Source organism: Vulpes lagopus, chromosome 10 (genome assembly GCF_018345385.1).
Source record: "Vulpes lagopus strain Blue_001 chromosome 10, ASM1834538v1, whole genome shotgun sequence".
NCBI lineage: Eukaryota > Metazoa > Chordata > Mammalia > Carnivora > Canidae > Vulpes > Vulpes lagopus.
In genome coordinates this window covers 90,337,457-90,358,434 of record NC_054833.1, presented here as the reverse complement: position 1 = coordinate 90,358,434, position 20,978 = coordinate 90,337,457, and the positions used below count along the sequence as shown (strand labels likewise).

The window sequence follows — 20,978 nt, the reverse complement described above, 5'->3', positions numbered from 1 at the left end:
TGTGTGTGTGACTATCATAAATAAATAAAAATTAAAAAAATTTAAAAAATAAATAAATAAATATATTTTCCATGAATACTTATCTTCTAATACATCTACTTTTATTTATTTATTTTTTTTGAAAAGGAGGGACATTTGTAGTTTTTGTTATTTTATACCCCTTCATCCTAACTCTGGGAACAGAAGGAAAGGCATGTTCAGCCAAGCAGACAGCTGAGGTGGCTCCCAAGACACAGTGTGATAAACAGAGCACAGCTGTCCACAGACACAGGTGAGGAGAGAGCAGAAGGCTGGAGCTTCAGTGGGAAGCCTGTCTGAAAATGGAGACTCGCAGAATGTAGACAAGGAACTGGACAGACCTACCTTTTTCATGAGGGCTGGAGATAAGCAGCTGCACAAAATATCTTTTGACTGGGAAGAAGACTTACATAAGGAGTAAGAAATTGCTGCTGTACAAAATCTGAAAGTAGGAAGCAAAAACAATGTAGAAATGTGATGCATGCAAAATACGGGATGAAATAAAAACAAATGTGAATTTCACAAAAGCGAACTGACTGCATCCTAAACCAGAGGGCCTGAGGGTTGGTCTCCTGGGCCCCCAGGAACTGGCCCATGTGTCACATGTGTGAGTCTGAGCTCTGTCCACACTCACAACACAGACACAGAAAACACACCAATGGACAGACTGTGCAAGTGAGGGCTTGCTTTCACCGCATATGAAGAGCAGTCACAGCCAGAACACAAGGAATTAAGTTAGGAGATGTGTCTGGAGCGTAACTGATGCATCATGTGAGAGGGTTTCCACTCACTCAAGTCTTAGCAAATCATTCCCTGTTCCTTCTTGAAAGAAGTCCAGAACAGGACAGAAGCAGCCCCAATTTCAAACTCAGCCTCGGGAGGAGCCTCTGCCCACCTGTGTTGGGCTGTGAAGTGTCAGGAAGAACATCCCAATGGGAAGAGGCTGTCCCTGGGGCCCAGGAGCGTCAGGAAAGTGTGAGGAAGGAAATGGGACCCACCTTCAGGACTGGATGCCAGTGGTGACTACTGATGTTGACAAAAGCTCCCAGGCTGGGTCACTCTGCCTCCCACTGTGGGGGGCACAAGTGGACCACAGCAAGCACCCTGGTGCTTGTGTCTGCCCACTCATTACCACCCCTTAAGCTTTCTGTGAGTTGCTCACAAACAGCAATCCCAGGCCCAGCAAACAATTCTCACTGGAGCTTCCTGGCTTCTAGCCTGACCCTCCATCTACTCACCCTGGGACTGAGTAAATCTAGACTCCCAGGGCCCTGCCCACCCTGGGATGCACAGCTGCTCTTGCCCTCACCAGCCCAACTCTCTCCCAGCACCGATCACCCCCATGTACCATGCTATCAACTTCCCAGCTGCCCCTACATAGAAGGGCAGCACTGGGGCTCCCCCCAGGTGGGTCTGGCCCACAGTGGTGTATAAGAGAACTGTGGGGGTGTATGTTGGCACAAATTTGTAGGATGAAGGGTCTCAAAACAACCCCTTCAGATGAGTTTCTTTGTACAGTGCAGCTCCATGGGCAGGAACTCACCCCCTAGAAACCCAGCAGCCTCACCAGGGGCACGGATCCGACCAAATGCCAGGAGCTCCCGAGACAAAACCAGTAACGCTCACCACAACCCCTGAAGATGGCCCAACAGCATGGAAGGAGGCCTATGGTCTGTTAACGTCTTAGAAAGCAGGTTTTAGGGTAGTAGGATCTCATTTTTGTAAACAAAGAAACACACACACACACACACACACACACACAAATACAACTTAAGACTCTGGAAAGACATATGCCAAATATTAAAGAGTGATTATCTGTGGAGTGTGTCAGTTTTTGCCAATGTTACGTGATCAGAATGTTACTTCTGTGGAGTGGAGAGGCAATGCGGAGGGACGGGAGGAACAGCTCACTTGAGGCAGAAGAGTGAGGCTTCTGCGGTCCTAAGCGTCAGGAGGCTACTCAAGAACTCTGGAAGGGGGAGGCTCTTCACGGGGGCGGGAGAAGCCACGTGCACCTCAGGGACTGCAGGCCTGCGCTCGCCCAGGTGGATGACCAAGGCAGCCAGGCCCAGCACGTGGGAGGCACTCAGGCTTGGGCCCTAAAACGGGAAACAGTAATCGTACAGGGAGGAGGACAAAGCCCACTTCCCAGCTGGATGGAGGCAGCAGCCCTACCTGGTGACGGAGCAGCTGGCAAAGCCTGGTGAGCACAATGGGTAGAAGCCGGCGTCCACACAGGCTTGTCACGAAGTGAGCAGCCCAGGGGCCCTGCCTGCAGGGGGAGCCACCGAGACCAGCAGTCTGACCAGCCCTGGCCCTGCCCAGCCTTCCCGTGGGGAATGAGCAGGAGGCACAGGGGAGGCCTCGGGAACCGGGCTGTTCCCTAAACAGCGGGGTCTCCTGCACTGATGCCTGACGTCTGCCAGGTGTCCACCTGATAGACATCAGCACTGCCCCTCGCTACCTGGGACCCCCAACCAGGACAGAAGTCAGAAGGCAGGACCCAGGGCCTGGGGTCAAAGCTGGACTAGGATGGGCGGCCATGCCCCTCATCATGCAGAACAGGGAGAAGCCCCAGTCCATGAGGGAGACCTGTGCGGAGCACCCAGGCTGCCCAAGCACAGCTCCACACCACCCAGTCGAAACCCCAGGCCTCTACCTGTCTGGAGGGGCGAAGCCAGAGGCTACAATCAGGTTCTGACAAAAAGATGTCAACAGGAGATCCGCGACCTGACAAGAGACAGATGGTCAGAGGGCACGGAGCAACATGCGTGAGCCTGTTTACACCACGGACACAGCAAAGCAGGAGTGTATCTGTGGAATAAACCACCACACTGACTGGCACAGAACCCCAGTCCCAAATCCTGCAAGACCTCAGGCCAAGTGTCCCACAGGTCCAGCCATCAAACTTATTGGACAACAGCACCAGCACACCTCGTCTATAGGACCAAAGAAGAAATCGTTTGAGGCTTTGGTGCTGCAAATGGCCTCTGCTGCATGTTCTTTAGAAATTTAAAGAGTTTGTCCACAAATAGGCTGGGGCCAAGCAGGCCCAGCACAAGGGCGTCTCCACATACACAGTTCACCTGGCAAGACACGGGGCTGGAAAAGAGGCTTGTCTGCATCCTGCACTTACCTGCTGGTCCTGCGGCTCCAATTCTGGAGAGAAGATATTGAGCTGAACCTGTGATTCCTCAAAGCTGCCATCCTCCTCACCCAGGCCCAGGGCGGAGCTGAGCCGCTCAGAAACCACTGCCATCTGAGCAGAAAAAACTACAAATGGAGAAACGCGTTTAGATGAACAGGAAAATGCAGGTGATGGCGGCGGACGGGACAGCCCGATGTGCATCCTTGACGTCCACCCGCCCCCCACATGTAGGGCTGGCTCGGCAGAAGCAGATGGCTGTGGTCAGGCTTAACTACCACACTCTGCCACTGAGCTCTGGCCACAGCTGGCTCAGCCCACGAACATCCATTGCCTATAGCCCTGCCCACAGCAACGTCCTCACCATCATACTGGGTGGGGTCTGTCATCGTGGTTCTGAGCTCTCTTAGCGCAGCTGCAAGCAGTCCCAGGGGTTCTACACAGATGGCTTCCATCTTTGTTCCCAGGGCAGCATCTGGGGGATAACGACACACACACAACTAGACATGGCTTCTCTGTGAAAAGGGCAGGGATCCCTGGGTGGCGCAGCAGTTTGGCGCCTGCCTTTGGCCCAGGGCGCGATCCTGGAGACCCGGGATCGAATCCCACGTCGGGCTCCCGGTCATGGAGCCTGCTCCTCCCTCTGCCTGTGTCTCTGCCTCTCTCCCTCTCTCTCTCTCCCTCTCCCTCTCTCTCTCTCAATGAGACTATCATAAATTAAAAAAAAAAAAAAAAAAAAAAAAAAAGGGCAGACAGAGGCACCAGGACTCTACAAGGAGCTCACTGCTGCACACTAACCATATCAGAAACTTGTTTACAGGGTGCCTGGGTGGCTCAGTGGTTGAGCACCTGGTTTCAGCTCAGGTCATGATCCTGGGATCCAGCCCTGAGTTAGGCTCCGTGCTGGGCATGGAGTCCGCTTGAGATTCCTGGGATTGAGTCCCACATCGGGTTCCCCACAGCGAGCCTGATTCTCCTTCTGCCTATGTCTCTGCCTCTCTGTGTGTCTCTCATGAATAATTACAATCTTAAAAAAAATTTTTTGAGAGCGAGAGAGAGAGAGGACACAAGCAGAGAGCCCAAAGCTAAGAATTAGTATACAAGAGATGACTACCAGTTCTCAACATATTATTTCATAGATTTATAAAAACAGAGTAGATCTGATCACATATTTGTAAAAGAAAAATATTTCTGGGGGCACCTGGGTGGCTCAGTCGGTTAAGCGTCCAAGTCTTGATTTCAACTCAGGTAATGCTCAGGGTCCTGGGATCAAGCCCCGAGTTAGGCTCCATGCTGGGCATGGAGTCAGCTTGAGATTCTCTCCCTCCCCCTCCCTCTGCCCCTTCCCACTACCTGCATGTGTGTTCTAAGGGGGAAAAAAAAAAAAGAAAAATGTTTCTTCAAATGCAATTTTTCTTTTTCTTTTTTTCCTTTTTTTAATGTTAAGCTCTATATACAACATGAGGCTTGAACTTACAACCCTGAGATCAAGTTGCATGTTCCAATGACTGAGCCAGCCAGGCTCCCCAAACATACAGTTTTCATTGCAAAAAGGAAGACACACTACGTATGTTTTAAAAACAAAACAAGGGGATCCCTGGGTGGCTCAGTAGTTTAGCGCCTGCCTTTGGCCCAGGGTGTGGTCCTGGAGTCCCAGGATTGAGTCCCACATCAAGCTCCCTGCATAGAGCCTGCTTCTCCCTCTGCCTGTGTCTCTGCCTATCTCTGTCTCTCTCACGAATAAATAAAATCTTTTAAAAAAATAAAATAAAAACAAGTTTGAGGTGTGGTATCACTGGAGAAGACACTGGGTATATGCAGTGAGCCTCACAAGACAAAACCAGAAATCATAAGGCTTTCTGCCAGAAAAAGTATAGAAAATGTTCTCAAAGGCCTCCAGGGCAGGCCAGAGGGCTGAGTCGGTGGGGAGCATGCCTCTCACACACTGGACACAGCCCTACAGCCTCCCTGGCACCCCTAGCACAGTGGGGAAGCCATGTCAACACTGGTACAAACAAGTGTGAGAGCAGGGACCTTCATTCCTTGCCCTCTCAAGTTTTCGGAGTCTCTGTGCTATGAGAAATTATCCAAGCACATAAAAGGAAGGTTTTTGGCAGATAGAACTCCAAAACACCCCCTCATTCAGCCTAGGAGACTCTGCACAAGTCAAAGGACTTAAACCAGCAAACAAACACTACTGTTCACCAAGTGGAGGACAGGCCCTCTTACCATCGCCCTGTTAGTGAAGAGAACGGGAATGGCAGGAACAGGCCAGCAAGTCTGCACAGTGGCTCCAAGCACCGCTGTGTCATGCATGCTGGCACAGACTGGACCTAGGTCTATACCACCGATCCCTAGGAGGTGAGTGATCCCCAACCCAGTATGGAACAATTCAACCATTCAAACAAGCTATCGCAGACCACCCACTACACCCTGCTTCACAATCAACTCTCTAGGCCTCAAAGCCTGGCCACCTGGTCATCTGAATCAGGACAGCAAGCAGAAACCATATCATAGGCTCACGCAGCACATCAGGGAGATGGCCTGTCAGTTAACTTCTCAGGGTGCCTGTGAGCCTGTGACCTGACAAGTGAGGTGGGTCTCTCCTGACATAGCGAGACCAGCACTGGCTGAGGAGTCCCCTTCACACCTCCTGACCGGAGAAGCAGAAAGGTACTCATCTCAGGGACAGGGAGACCTATTAACCTTACTTTCCGGCTTCTTCTCTGCGGCACTGGAGCAGGCTTGGCAGTAGGTAGAGTACAGAGATGGGGGTATTTTATCTGCTCTGGATCAGGAGAAAACATGAAAACCACATCAACTATGACTCAAATTAGTTCTCAGGGTTACAATTCCAATAACGATCAAAAAACAAAATACATGACATAATCTACTACCCATACCTTATAGTATAACCCCATTTTTAGAAAGAAAATAAATTACATGCATGTAATCCAATGATTCTGTTTCATAATTTGTATATATAAATACCTGCCAACTGTGGTCACAGGAGAGTGAGATCATAAATGATTTTTTTTTAATTTTTAAAATATTTTTTAAAATGTATTCATGAGAGACGCATAGAGAGAGAGAGAGAGAGAGAGAGAGAGAGAGGCAGAGACACAAGCAGAGAGAGAAGCAGGCTCCATGTAGGGAGCCTGACGTGGGACTCGATCCCGGGACTCCAGGACCATGCCCTGGACTGAAGGCAGGCGCTAAACTGCTGAGCCACCCAGGGATCCCCTCATAAATGATTTTTACTTCTCTCACTGAAGTTTGGTAATTTTCAAACTTTTAAAATGAACTTCTATTACTTTTAATGAGTAATAATGAGAAAAACACCAATTAATGTCATTAAAAATACACAGAGCTATAGAACAAAGTCCTAAGATAAGGACTCTGCAGGGCATGGACCCCTGGCCAGCACATTCTCATGACACACGGACAAGCCCAGGGACTGGAGCTGTAGAGTCACCTTCAGAGGAACAGAAGCCACACATGACAGCCCAGGTATGGGACAAAGGCAAGGTGCGGCCTAGAGGACACACAGTCTAGAAACAAACAATGAGGTGAGAGGCCAGCCCACCTGATGGTGCTGCAAACCCTGACAACGAGCCAGGAAAGGAGATGATGTGTCCCAGGGTGGGGGTCCCATTGTAGCCCACAGCCAGGTAGAGGACAGCACAACCACAGCCCTAGGACTGGAGAGTCAAGAGTTCTCAATTTAAGGATTAGAAACCAATGCAAATGAAAAGAGTAAATCTGAGGAAATGGGAGAAATTCACAGAAAAGAGCATTTCAGACATCGCTCATCTTCTCTCTGTGTGTGTGTGTGTGTGACTATCATAAATAAATTAAAAAATTAAAAAAAAAAGAAAAGAAAATGGAGGCTCTGACTACTAGGATAAATGAGGCAGAAGACAGAATTAGTGATCTAGAAGACAAAATAATGGAGAATAAAGAAGTTGAGAAAGAGAGATAAACAGCTACACCCAAAAGAGAAAATAACACCCAAACCCCCAAATATGCAAAACGTGACTGAGAACAAGTCAGAAGACAATCCTGGCGAAGTGGTAGCAGCAAGAGGAAACCACACAGAAAAAGACCTGCCGGGAAACAAGATAATGACAACATCTGTGTCTGGGCTTTGCTTCGTTGGGGGTACAGAGGCCTGTGAGCATGACATAAACACTATTCTACGTTTATCTCTTCAATTTTTCATAACAAAAGATTTAAAAGTATCTGGAAAATGTCTTAGTGCTGAAGGATGAGTTTTCAGGTCAGAGGGCCCACCTGAGGGGATCCCTGGGTGGCTCAGCGGTTTAGCACCTGCCTTTGGCCCAGGGCGCGATCCTGGAGTCCTGGGATCGAGTCCCACATCGGGCTCCCTGCATGGAGCCTGCTTCTCCCTCCTCCTGTGTCTCTGCCTCTCTCTCTCTATGTCTATCATAAATAAATAAATCTTAAAAAAAAATAAAAGAAATAGTAAATCTTTAAAAAAAAAAAAAAAAAAAAGAACTTATTAGGCACCTGGGTGGCTCAGTCAGTTAAGCATCTGCCTTTGGCTCAAGTCATGATCTCAGGGTCCTGGGATCGAGTCCTGAATCAGACTCTCTGCTCCGTGGAGAGCCCGCCTCATCCTCTCCCTCTCCCCTTCCACTTGCTTGTGCTCTCTTTCATACATGATCTCTCTCTCTCAAAAATAAATAAAATCTTAAAAAAAAAAAAAAAAAGAAAAAGAAAGAAAAGGACAGAATTAACACTAGCAGGAATTACAAAAAAAGCGAAGGGCAGCTGTGTTTCTCAATCAGTTAAGTGTTCAACTCTTGATCTGAGCTCAGATCTTGATCTCAGGGTTGTGAGTTGGGTGTGGAGCCTACTTAAAACATATATACATATATATGTATGCACACATACACACACACATGTGATAAACAATACTATGTCAATAAATTTGAAAATTTAGATGAAATAGATGGTTTTGTAGAAACATATACAACTAACTCAAGAATAAATAAAACACACAACTAAACCAATAACCATTCAAATAAACTAAGTTAGCTGTTAAGAGTCTGCCTCTAGGGGATCCCTGGGTGGCTCAGCAGTTTAGAGCCTGCCTTCGGCCCAGGGAATAATCCCAACAGTCCTGGGATCAAGTCCTGCATCGGGCTTCCTGCATGGAGCCTGCTTCTCCCTCTGCCTGTGTCTTTGCCTCTCTCTTTCTCTCTGTGTGTCTCTCATGAATAAATAAATAAAATCTTAAAAAAAAAAAAAACAGTCTGCCTCTAAAACAGACACTAGGAACAGATGACTTTATAGCCAACCTTCACCAAACTAAAAGGAACACAGAATCCTTGCATTACATGGACTGTTTCAGGAGACAGGAAAGAGGTAAGGCTTATAGCCTTGAAGTCAAAGCAGCCACGATGAGTAAAAAAATATGAGTCACAGATGCAAAAATCCTATATAAAGGATCAGTAAACCAAATACAACAGTCTATATAAGACATCATTACCAAGCAGACCCTGGGTAGCTCAGCGATTGAGCACCTGCCTTCAGCTCAGGGCGTGATCCTGGAGTCCCAGGACTGAGTCCCACATTGGGCTCCCTGCATGGAGCCTGCCTCTCTCTCTCTGTCTCTCATGAATAAATAAATAGTCTTTAAAAAAAAAAAAAAAGGAAAAAAGAAATCATTACCAAGTAGGAAATGATCCAGGAATGCAAGGACAGTGGAAAAGTCAATGTAATCTACCCCATTACAGATTACAGGATAGCAAAAATCATCTTAAGAGATGCAACGAAAGGGCAGACTGGGTGGCTCAGCGGTTGGCGCCACCTTCAGCCCAGGGCGTGATCCTGGGGACCTGGGATGGAGTCCCACGTAGGGCTCCCTGCATGGAGCCTGCATCTCCCTCTGCCTGTGTCTCTGCCTCTCTCTCTCTCTCCTTGTCTCTCATGAATAAATAAAACCTTAAAAAAAAAAGAGAGAGATGCAACGAAAGTATAAATTCATGCTAAAAGTCTTTAGCAAATTCACAGAGGGAACTTTCCTAATATGGTAAAAAGCATATGAAAATATATGCTTTCTTTATGCTGTCTTTTTAAGAAAAGTCTTAAAAAGACTACAGCAAATAGAAGTATAGGTAAAACTTTATTTTTTTTAATTTTTAATTTTTAAAGATTTATTTATTTATTCATGAGAGACACACACACACACACACAGAGGCAGAGACACAGGCAGAGGGAGATGCAGGCTCCATGCAGGAAGCCCAATGCGGAACTTGATCCCGGGACTCCGGGATCACACCCTGAGCCGAAGGTAGATGCTCAACCATGGAGCCAGCCAGGCGTCCCTAGGTAAAACTTGAGAAGCATTCCAATTTCAGTCAGGAACAAGACAAGATGCTAACTTCTTATCCCTACAATTTCATATTATACCTAAAAAGCCTATCCAACACAATGAGACAAAAATGAAGAGGTATAAAGATCAAAAAGGAAAAGACAAACTGTTATTCTTGTAGACAATGCAATTATCTACAAAGAAAATTACCAAGCACCTATTAGAAATAAGTTAAACAGGGTTATTAGATACAGGAGCACCTATACCTCAGCAATAACATAAATAAATAAATAAACAAACAAACATAAATAAAAGAAAGAAAATGATACGCTTTTAACAACAAAATCTAAGGACCTAACAGTATAATGAAAAAAAAAAAGAAAAAGAAAAAAAATTTACAAAATAGAAAAATCTACTACTGAAAGGGTTAAATAGATATGTTCATGGAAGGAAAACATTGTTATCATAACAAAGTCAACTATACACAAATTAATCTATAAAATTAAGGAAAACTCTACTAAAAATTCTGAGTTTTCATGGAGATACATGCAAGGCTGTTCACTGAAGCACTATTAATACATTATATTTCAGGTAACCTGAGAGCTCTGTTACAGGGATAGATAAGTTAATCAAGGCAGGTATTCTGCAGGCCATGAGGACCTCGCTTTGTGCAACAAGGAATTGTTCTGTGCAGCCACAGAACAGAACTCAACTCTTTGGTTCAGTGGTGACCCAGAGCCCACAGCCACCAGGGTGAGTGGAAATGCCAACTGCAGAGTGACACAGTGTGATGTGTCCATATATACACATATATTTTTGTAGCTATAAATGTGTAATAAAAAAGCTAAAAATAGGGGCGCCTGGTTGGCTCAGTGGCTAAGCATCTGGCTTCGGCTCAGGGAATGAACCAGGTCCTGGGATCGAGTCCCACATCAGGCTCCCTGCGAGGAGCCTGCTTCTCCCTCTGCCTGTGTCTCTGCCTCTCTCTCTGTGTCTCTCATGAATAAATAAATAAAATCTTAAAAAAAAAAAAAAAGATATTCAGAATTAAAGAAATTTTCTTTTTAACATCTTCATAAATTTTGAGCCAATATTTTATCAATAAAAACATATGTGATAAAACACTTTTCTCTACAAAAAAACCACAATTTTTTGCATTTGTCCAAAGCCCTTCTGGAAACACGTGTCCTTGCATACCTCCTCAGGGATTCTATCAAGGCCGCTCTGGAGTCAGGGGTTCTTGGGAGCTGTGGGAGAAGATGTGATGCAAGTCAGACATCTGCTCTCTGCTAACTGGGCACCAAGTCCATGAGCACATGTACTGACCACTCGAGGTGTGAGCAGGGCAGGGAGAAAGTGCGACATGTAGTAGGGTCTCCTGAAGATACTGCAACACAGAAGAGCACGTTTAGAGGCATCACATACTCGGTCAGATGACAGAAACATTAGAACATCTTCCTGAAAACTATGAGAACATCCATTTCCACAGACAGTCACTGCCATTCACAGGGTGGCACCACATGGGTTGTTTCATTTGTGTCATATGGCTGTGATATTATACCAGGGTTGTTTTTGTTTTTGTTTTTTAAAGATTTATTTATTGAGGGCAGCCCCAATGGCCCAGCAGTTTGGCGCTCCCTTCAGCCTGGGGTATGATCCTGGAGAGCTCGGATCAAGTCCCACGTCGGGCTCCCTGCATAGAGCCTACTTCTCCCTCTGCCTGAGTCTCTGCCTCTCTTTCTCTCTGTGGCTGTCTTGAATAAATAAATAAAATCTTTTAAAAAAAATTTATTGATTGATTTCAGAGAAAGAGGAAGAGAACAGAGTACATGCACGTGCTGGCAAGCCAGTGAATGGGGGGGAGGGCAAAGGGAGATAGAATCTTAAGCAGACTCCCTGCTGAGCATGAAGCCCAACATGGGGCTTGATTCCAGGACCAAGACCATGACCTGAGCCAAAACCTAAGAGTTGGACATTCACTGACAGAGCCACCCAGGTGCCCCTATACCACAGTTTTTCACTGTTTTGGGACATTTCATGCAAAGGGACAACGGGCCTGCATCCCAGGGATCTTGAAGACACTCTGTGTGAGACACAGCCATGCAACCTGAGTAAATTTCAGAAATCCTGGGAGCTAGACTCGGTTCACATTTCTGAAAAGCAATACCTTCAAAAACCTTGCCCACACTGGTGGAATCCAGAGTTCAAGATGTCTCCGGATCACACCAAATTCAACAAAATTCTGCTATTCAGTTCAGTCCTGGCTCCACACTGGTCACCCATGGAGCACTGATGAAAAATCGTTATTAAACCATGGGCTCATCTCATCCTTCTGTGTTGGCTCTACTCAACAATATCCATTGGTTTTTCCTCAAGAAAATGAATTTTAAAGCAAGGGCTCTTTGAGGTACCACCTCACTACAGGACTGGTGCTGGAACACCTACCTTCAGTCATCCACAAATACAACAGCCACCCTGCTCCAAGCGGCTGAGAATAGACGGGACAGCTCCAGGAAGCATGGCCCTACCTGGCCTCCATGACGGCAACAGGGACTTTCCCTGTGTGTTCGAACACTGCGATGGCCTTCTCCACATCCTGGTGCGCTTGGCTGTGGGGCTGGTTCCACACAGGGAAGATGGGAAAGAACAAAAGATGTGAAAGAAAAGAGACTGAGCAGAGAAGGGTGCCATCAGCCTACCCTGCAGCACAAAGACTACCCTGCCATTTCAAGGTGGACAATATGGTCGCTGCCAACACAGCAAGGGGATATTGCCACAAACCAAAAACAATGAGTCCACGGAAAGGGACCGACTGCTGCTTCAAGGTCTCAGAAAGATCACACCTCAAAAGAGTCACCCCAGGGACCAGTCAACACCGCTGGGAACCTCTGTCACCCCCTGGGCTTGCCCTAGGACAATACAGGGTTCCAAAGAAAAACTCTGAAGTGGGAAGGGGAAGGAACTTAATTTTTGAGAGTTAAAAAAATTATGAAATGACAACATATGAACATATGTTGACAGCAATGTTAATAGACACCAACATTAAATACTTAAAATATTCACCTAATATTTTAATGGCAGCCGTAAGGACTCTCCAGCCACTCACAACCTTTAAGTAAGAGAGTCTTAAAATGGGCAGTCCAGGTGGCTCAGCAGTCTAGCACCGCCTTTGGCCAGGGTATGATCCTGGAACACCCAGGATCGAGTCCCATGTCAGGCTCCCTGCATGGAGCCTGCTTCTCCCTCTGCCTGTGTCTGTCCCTGCCCCGCACCCCCCCCAACCAATGGGTCTTTCATGAATAAATAAAATCTTAAAAAAAAAAAAGTCTTAAAATAACATATACACACACTATACCACCATCTGACATTTGGCTTATGTAAATATAGTTAACATTTTTTCCTGTAATTCTCAAAAATACAGGATCTTTCTCCTGTCACATTTTAAAGACAGCCTCTGTAATGCAAATCCACATGAATGAAGATCTAAAAGACAAACCTTCCTGCACACACTAAGTTGCTTTGCTCCTGTTCTGAAAATTTAACTCACATCCTCCAGCTATACTAGGGAGAAAAGGCTCAGAGTCCCAGGAAATGAGCCTGTGCTTGATGAGCACAGGCAAGAGACCACAGGTGATAGCAGAACCGAGGTGACATTACCTCTGTGACGTCCTTGGCTGAAGACAGATCTTCGTAGAGGCCCATGTTTTCCACTGAAACCTGAAGAGGAGATGTGGTCAGGAGCATAAGGCCCTGGCCTCTGTGGGGAGAGGATGAGGAAGCCACTGCTGCAGGGGAGTGGAACGGCGGGGAGGCCAAGACTCACCTTCAGGTCAGCCAGGCGCGTCTTAGCCAGTGTGACATAGTCTGTGAGGAGAGAGCGGTACTTGCTCGGCACCAGCGGGGGGTAGAGAATGTGCACCTGTGGGCAGAGCAGGGTTATGTCAGCCCATGACCTATGGGTGACTTTCTTGGGAAACAGCACAGCTTGCTTTGGATACTTGTACTCCTGTGGATGGCAGGAGAGTCAAGGATTAGCCAAAGTCCACAGGGGGCTAATGCTAGAGATAAAACAGACAAAAATCACAGCTGAGAGTCTCCAAGTGTACCTGTGCACATTCCTTCAGAAACGGGCCAGGCAAGCCCCTCCCTGACCCTGGCACCACCCCCCAACCCCACTCCCCTGCCCTCCTCACCCTCCCAAACCCCCACCCCGTCTCCTGCAGCACAAACACAGTGGTGCCCCAGGGAGATGAAGGGTCCAGCCCTCAGGGCAGGCTGGAAGTTTTGAGCTTCACTCAGTGATGATACAGTCTCTAGTCTATGTCCCTTAGGTCACATGTATTCTTTGGAATGTAATACAAATTTCTTAATTACAAAAAGAAGAATCAGTTTCCAGTGTCCTACACTCCATAGAATGCTGGGCATCATTATCTAATTAAAAAAGAAAGCTTCCAATAAGGCATCTTTAATCATGAGATTCATACAGCTTTGTTATAAAAAATGCAAATTCTATACAAGGGTGTAATGTCTTCCACCTCTGGAAGGAAATGGCCACAGGCACTTTGGGGTATATTCTGTTGATTCTCCTTCAAAATAAAAATACACCATTTTATATGTTAACTAACTGGAATTTAAGTAAAAACTTGAACCTACAAGAAGGGAGGGAGGGAGGGAGGGAGGGAGGGAAAGAAAATATCTATCATTTTAAGAAAACGAACATGGGGCTGTGCCATACGCATATATGCTCCTCCCACCAAGTGGGTGCCAAGGACATTCTTCTATGCCAGCACATAGACCTGTCTCATCCTTGTGGGGGGCTGTGTGCTATCACCCTCCACTCGACACCAGTGCTCACCAACCACCTCCTAGGGATGGACAAGCAGCTGGTTCCTGGGCACTTTACCATCATAAACATGGTTTCCATGCCAAGTGCACAATCATATCCCTAGCTGGCACGTGTGCATCAGGGAAAACCAGCAGGATGGTGAGTGGTGAGACTGCCCCTGCCTGAGGCGCCCTGGGTGGCTGCTCACCTGCATGTACCTTGGAGCCTCAAAGGGCACGAGGTCTGACAGGAACTTGAAGAGAAAGACCAGTGTCTTCTTGCTGCCACTGTGGAAGCCCCTTGTGCTCCCAAAAGAGGCCTGGAGGGAGAGGGGGGCATGAGGCCAGGCGGCTGGCTCCACAAGGGGCAGTGCCACCCACCCAGGTACATATCACAGAACAGCAGAAACAGAGGCTCAACTGCATCCAAAGGGAAACAGCTGCTTGGCCTCCTGTAATCTCACAATGCCACAGCTCTGTGGCTCTGCATGCCTCACAGCATGGGCTGAAAGTTCATTTAAAACAAAAATAAAGAGACGCCTGGGTGGCTCACAGTCGGTGAAGTGTCTGCTTTCAGCTCAAGTCATCACCCCAGCGTCCTAGGATCGAGTCCTGTTTTGGGCTCCCTGCTCCATGGGGAGCCTGCTTCTCCCTCTCCCTCTTGCCTGCTCGTGCCCGCTCTCTCTCTCAAATAAAGTTTTTTATTTTAATTAAAAATATATTCCTATACAAAACAGTAACTGTGTTATCTTTTTGTGACTCTCAGGAGCACAATGTATTAGCAGCCCTGAAAAGGCCTCTTTCCTAAACAAACACATTCTATATGATGAAGCCACTTCTGAACGCATGGTATCACCCAGACTCTTCTGTGAGGGGACAAGGTCACTGCAGGAGTGGCCAAGAAGGGTCACCCCTCACAACACTGCAGAGAGCCAGGAACTGAGGGTGCCCAGGGAGTGCTAGTGATTTCGGAACGGGTATCAGCCCTGCAGTGCCACTATGAGCCTTTGCCAAGACAACTGAACCCCTAGCCACACACAGCCCTGCCCCGGCCCAGCTCACCAGCAGAGCCACCGCCACTGCATCTGAGGCCCTCAGCACTTGTGCCAAAGTGCACGACATAGTTCTTCTAAGAGGAGGTGGTGCAGACACAAAAAGCAACCAGGTAGAGGAGGATAGCAGCAGAGCAGGACCCTAGGCTCACCTCATCCCATGAACACAACCAGATAACTATCAAATTATCCCAAATGCCCCAGAAATCGACCTGAAGACTAGCAGAACAAACTCCACAACACTATAAACCTAGAAATCAACCACAAGAAAAGACGTGGAAAGACCACAAATACATGAGGTAAAACATGCTACTAAATAATCAGTGGGTCAACCAAGAAGTCAAAGAAGAAAAAAAAAGTTCACAGAAACAAACAAAAATGAAAACACAACAGCCCCAAATCTCCGGGATGTGGAAAAGTGGTTTGAAGTACAAAGTTTATACCAATAAAAGCCCACCTTGGGATCCCTGGGTGGCGCAGCGGTTTAGAGCCTGCCTTTGGCCCAGGGCGCGATCCTGGAGACCCGGGATCGAATCCCACATCGGGCTCCCGGTGCATGGAGCCTGCTTCTCCCTCTGCCTATGTCTCTGCCTCTCTCTATCTCTGTGTGCTATCATAAATTAAAAAAATAATAAAACCAAAAATTATAAAAAAAAAAAAAAGCCCACCTTAAGAAGAAAGGAAAAAAAAAAAGGAAAACCTCAAACAATACAATTTTACTCGCAGAGAGCTAGAAAAGGAACAACAAACAAAACCTAAAACCAGCAGAAGGAAGGAAATAATAAAGATTACAGAAGAGGGGCTCCTAGGTGGCTCAGCAGTTGAGCATCTGCTGTCAGCTCAGGGCATAATCTTGGAGTTCCAGGATCAAGTCCCATGTCGGGCTCCCTGCATGGAGCCTGCTTCTCCCTCTGCTTATGTCTCTGCCTCTCTCTCTGTGTCTGTCTCTCATGAATAAATAAAATCTTTTAATAAATAAATAAATTAGTTGTACTTAAAAAAATTAGAGAAGAAATAAACAATATAGAAACTAAAACAAAAAAGATCAATGAAACCAGGAGCTGGATCTTTGGGAAAAAAAAAAAAAAAAAGGCAATAAAAATGATTACATCTGTAGCCGGACTTATGAAGAAAAAAAGATAAAGGACCCAAATAAAATCACGAATGAGAGAGAAGTGACAACCAACCACCCCAGAAATACAATTTTAAGACATTATTATAAAAAACTACATGCCAACAAACTGGACAACCTGGAAGAAATGGATAAATTCCTAGGAACACATAACCTGCCAAAACTGAAACAGGAATAAACAGGAAACCTCAACAAGACACATAACCAGCAAAGAAACTGAATCAGTCATCAAAAATCTCCCAACAAACAAAAGTCCAGGCCAGATGGCTTCACAGGGGAACTCTACCAAACACTTAAAAAGAGTTAATACCTATTCTTTTCAAATTATTCCAAAAACACTGAAGAAGGAAAACTTCCAAATTCATTCTATGAAGCCAGCATTACCCTGATACCAAAACTAGATAAAGACTCCACTAAAAAAGAATTATAGGCCAACAGCCCTGATCAACATGAATGCAAAAATCCTCAACAAATACTACCAAACCGAATCCAACAATACATTAAAAAAATCATTCACCACGATCAAGTGGAATTTATTCTGCAGCTGCAAAGGTGGTTCAATATTCACAAATCAATGTGACACATCACATCAATGAGAGAAAGGATAAAAATCACATGACAGGGATGCCTGGGTGGCTCAGTGGCTAAGCACCAGCCTTTAGCCCAGGGTGTGATCCTGGAGTCCCGGGATCGAATCCCATTTCAGGCTCCCTGCATGGAGTCTGTGTCTCTCCCTGCCTATGTCTCTGCCTCTGTGTGTGTGTCTCATGAATAAATAAATAAAATCTTAAAAAAAAAAAAAAATCACATGACATTTCAATAGATGCAGAAAAAAACATTTGACAAAGTATAGCACCATTCATGACAAAAACCCTCAGCAAAATTAAGTTTAGAGGGAACATACCTCAACATAATAAAGGCTGAAAAACTCACAGCTTACATCATCCTAAAAGGGAAAAGTTGAGAGTCTTTCCCCCTAACATCAGGAACAAGATAAGGATTTCCACTCTCACCATTTTTATTCAACATAGTACTTAAAAAAATCAGACCACAAACAGAAATAAAAGATATCCAAATCAGTAAGGAAGAAGTAAAACTTTCATTATCTGCAGATGACATACTATATATACAAAACCCAAAAAAACTTCACCAAAAAACTAGAAGTGATAAATAAATTCAGTAAAGTCACAGGATATGAAATCAACATCCATATTTTTTTTCTATTTCTATGCATTAATAATGATGCAGCAGAAAGGGAAATTAAGAAAACAACCCCTTTACAACTGTACCAAAAAACATTAAGATTCCTAGGAATAAACCTAACCAAAGAGGTGAAAGACCTATACTCTGAAAACTATACAACACTAATGAAGGAAACTGAAAAGAACACAAAGAAATGGAAACACATCCCATGAGAATGGACTGGAAGAACAAATATCATTAAAATACTTAAACATACTACCCAAGGTAATATACAGATTTAGTGCAATCCCTATCAAAATACCACTAGCATTTTTCACAGAACAAACAATCCTAAAAAAAAAAAAAAAAAAAAAAAAGAACAAACAATCCTAAAATTTGTATGGAACCTCTAAAGACCCCAAACATCCAAGGCAACCTTGGAGAAAAAGAACAAAGCTGGAGCCATCATAATTCTGGACTTCCAAGTTATATTACAAAGCTATAACAATCATAGGATTGTAGGTTCAAGCCCCATGTTGGGTCTAAAAATTACTTAAAAATTTCAAAGTAAAATAAAATAAATTTTAAAAATCTTACAAAGCTGTAGTGATCAAGACAATATGGTACAGGCACAAAAGCAGACAGACAGATGAAGAAAATAGAATAGAAAACTTAGAAATGAGCCCACAACTCTATGATCAATTTATCTTCAACAAAGCAGGAAAGATTATCCAATGGGAAAAAGAACGTCTCTTCAACAAATGGTATTGGGGAAACTGGACAGCTAAAAGAATGAACCTAGACCACTTTCTTACACCAAACAAAAAAAAAATTCAAAATGGATTAAAGATCTAAATGTGAGATCTTGGGGCAACCCAGGTGGCTCAGTGGTTTAGTGCCACCTTTGGCCCAGGGCCTGATCCTGGAGACCCGGGATCAATGCCCACATCAGGCTCCCTGCATGGAGCCTGCTTCTCCCTCTGCCTGTGTCTCTGCCTCTCTCTCTTTGTTTCTCTCATGAATAAATAAATAAAATCTTTAAAAAATAAATAAATAAATGTGAGATCTTAACCAAAAAAAAAAAAAGAAATCCTAGAAGGGAGCACAAGCAGTAATTTCTCTGACATTGACTGTAGCAACATTTTTCTAGATAAGTCTCCTGAGGCAAGGGAAACAAAAGTAAAAATAAACTACTGGGAATTCATCAAAATAAAAAGCCTCTATAGAGCGAAGTAAACAATCAATACAACTAAAAGGCAACCTACAGAACAAGAGAAAATATGTGTAAATGACATATCCAATAAAGGGCTAGTATCCAAAATACATAAAGAACTTACACAACTCAATACTCCCCCCCCAAAAAAAGAGAATCCAATTAAAAAATGGGTAGAAGACATGAATAGACATTTCTCCGAAGACGACAAACAAATGGCCAACACACATGAAAAGATGCTCAACATCACTCATCATCAGGAAATACAAGCCAAAACCACAATGAGATACTACCTCACACCTGTCAAAAAAAGTTAAAATCAGTCACAAGAAACAACAGGTGTTGCCAAGAATGTCAGAGGTGAGGGAGATGGGGGGATGGGGGAAGAGGCGTTCGGGATTAAGAAGTGTACTTGTCCTGGGCAGCCCGGGTGGCTCAGCAGTTTAGCGCTGCCTTCAGTCCAGGGCCTGATCCTGGAGTCCAGGGATCGAGTCTCACGTCAGGCTCCCTGCGTGGAGCCTGCTTCTCTCTCTGCCTCTGTCTCTGCCTCTCTCTCTCTATCTCTCATGAATAAATAAATAAAATCTTAAAAAAAAAAAAAAAAAAAAAGATGGGGATCCCTGGGTGGCGCAGCGGTTTGGCGCCTGCCTTTGGCCCAGGGCACGATCCTGGAGACCCGGGATCGAATCCCACATTGGGCTCCCGGTGCATGGAGCCTGCTTCTCCCTCTGCCTGTGTCTCTGCCTCTCTCTCTCTCTCTCTCTCTCTCTCTGTGTGTGTGTGACTATCATAAATTAATTAATTAATAATAAATAATTTTTAAAAAAAGATGAAAAGAAGTGTACTTGTCCTCAGTGCCAGATGATTAAAATAAAAACTAAAAAACAAAAAAACAACAAAGGCCATCAGATGACAAGAAAACCGCCCCACATCACCATTCAGCTCCCACTCAAGTACAAGGGCAGCATTTCCTTCCCTCTAATCTGTCTACATGGAAGGATTAGTGACTCATTGTAACATCCACTCAAGAGGGAGCCTTGAGCATCCCAGGTGGCTCAGCAGTTTAGGGCCTCCTTCAGCCCAGGGCGTGATCCTGGAGACCCGGAATAGAGTCCCACGCCGGGCTCCCTACATGGAGTCTGCTTCTCCCTCTGCCTGTGTCTCTGCCTCTGTCTCTCATGAATAAATAAATAAATAAATCTTAAAAAGAAAAAAAGTGGGAGCCTCCATGACATCCTGGAAACAGGAATACAAACAAGCCCCTAGGGGAGATGCACAGTTTATTTGAAGTATTTACATCAAGAATCTAAAGTAACAGACAGATTCCCCACATCTGCAACAGCCTTTAGTGTCACTCCAGGTAAAAGACAGTTATTTTCATTAGAAAAAGTACATCTAAGCACACTGTGATGAGCTAAGAACCATAATTCATGACCCCAAGGGGCTCAAATTTAAAATCATGTTGGTCTATTTACATTAATATTCTTAAAAATAAAGATTAGGGATCCCTGGGTGGCACAGTGGTTTAGCGCCTATCTTTGGCCCAGGGCGCGATCCTGGAGACCCGGGATCGAATCCCACGTCGGGCTCCCGATGCATGGAGCCTGCTTCTCCATCTGCCTATGTCTCTGCCTCTCTCTCTCTCTCTCTGTGACTATCATAAATAAATAAAAATTAAAAAAAAAAAAAGTGGTCCCTCCTCAGTGGAAAAAAAAAAAATTAAAAAAGATTAAAACAATTTTCAAATACTAAACATCTATCAAACTCACCCAACCATTGGATGCATTTTCTATAAATTATATTTCAATAAAGTTAATTTAAAAGGTAAAAGAAAAAACAAAATAAGAAACCCCACCACCAACAGCACTTCTGAAGCACTCCTGTCCTTATGTCACGGGGAACTGAGCAAAAAAAAAACAGGACTGGGGTACACCTTGCTTATGACCAAATCACCTAGGCACACAGCTCTTGGCAGACGCAGGAAATAGGCCAGCTCTGTGTGACCTCCAAGGGTACCCAGGCTGTGGACATGTGCATCCTGCAGGGGCCTCTGGGCCCATTGCTGGGGGAAC

At 45.1% G+C, this 20,978-nt stretch overlaps 1 protein-coding gene across 8 annotated transcripts in view; it reads right to left on the bottom strand.

The window, feature by feature from the left end:
- The window catches only part of FANCA (FA complementation group A), a 58,851-nt gene that overhangs the window by 16,043 nt on the left and 21,830 nt on the right, over nucleotides 1–20,978 (bottom strand). For all 8 annotated transcript variants that reach the window (XM_041771165.1, XM_041771158.1, XM_041771161.1 and 5 more), the window contains 13 exons: nucleotides 14,537–14,647; nucleotides 13,327–13,422; nucleotides 13,161–13,220; nucleotides 12,032–12,120; nucleotides 10,830–10,890; nucleotides 10,701–10,750; nucleotides 5,875–5,951; nucleotides 3,528–3,638; nucleotides 3,155–3,291; nucleotides 2,678–2,748; nucleotides 2,194–2,290; nucleotides 1,930–2,117; nucleotides 364–460 (listed from right to left, as the gene is read on the bottom strand). In XM_041771165.1, the coding sequence (XP_041627099.1) occupies nucleotides 364–460; nucleotides 1,930–2,117; nucleotides 2,194–2,290; nucleotides 2,678–2,748; nucleotides 3,155–3,291; nucleotides 3,528–3,638; nucleotides 5,875–5,951; nucleotides 10,701–10,750; nucleotides 10,830–10,890; nucleotides 12,032–12,120; nucleotides 13,161–13,220; nucleotides 13,327–13,422; nucleotides 14,537–14,647 (1,245 nt within the window). The remainder of the gene's footprint in view (nucleotides 1–363; nucleotides 461–1,929; nucleotides 2,118–2,193; nucleotides 2,291–2,677; nucleotides 2,749–3,154; nucleotides 3,292–3,527; nucleotides 3,639–5,874; nucleotides 5,952–10,700; nucleotides 10,751–10,829; nucleotides 10,891–12,031; nucleotides 12,121–13,160; nucleotides 13,221–13,326; nucleotides 13,423–14,536; nucleotides 14,648–20,978) is intronic.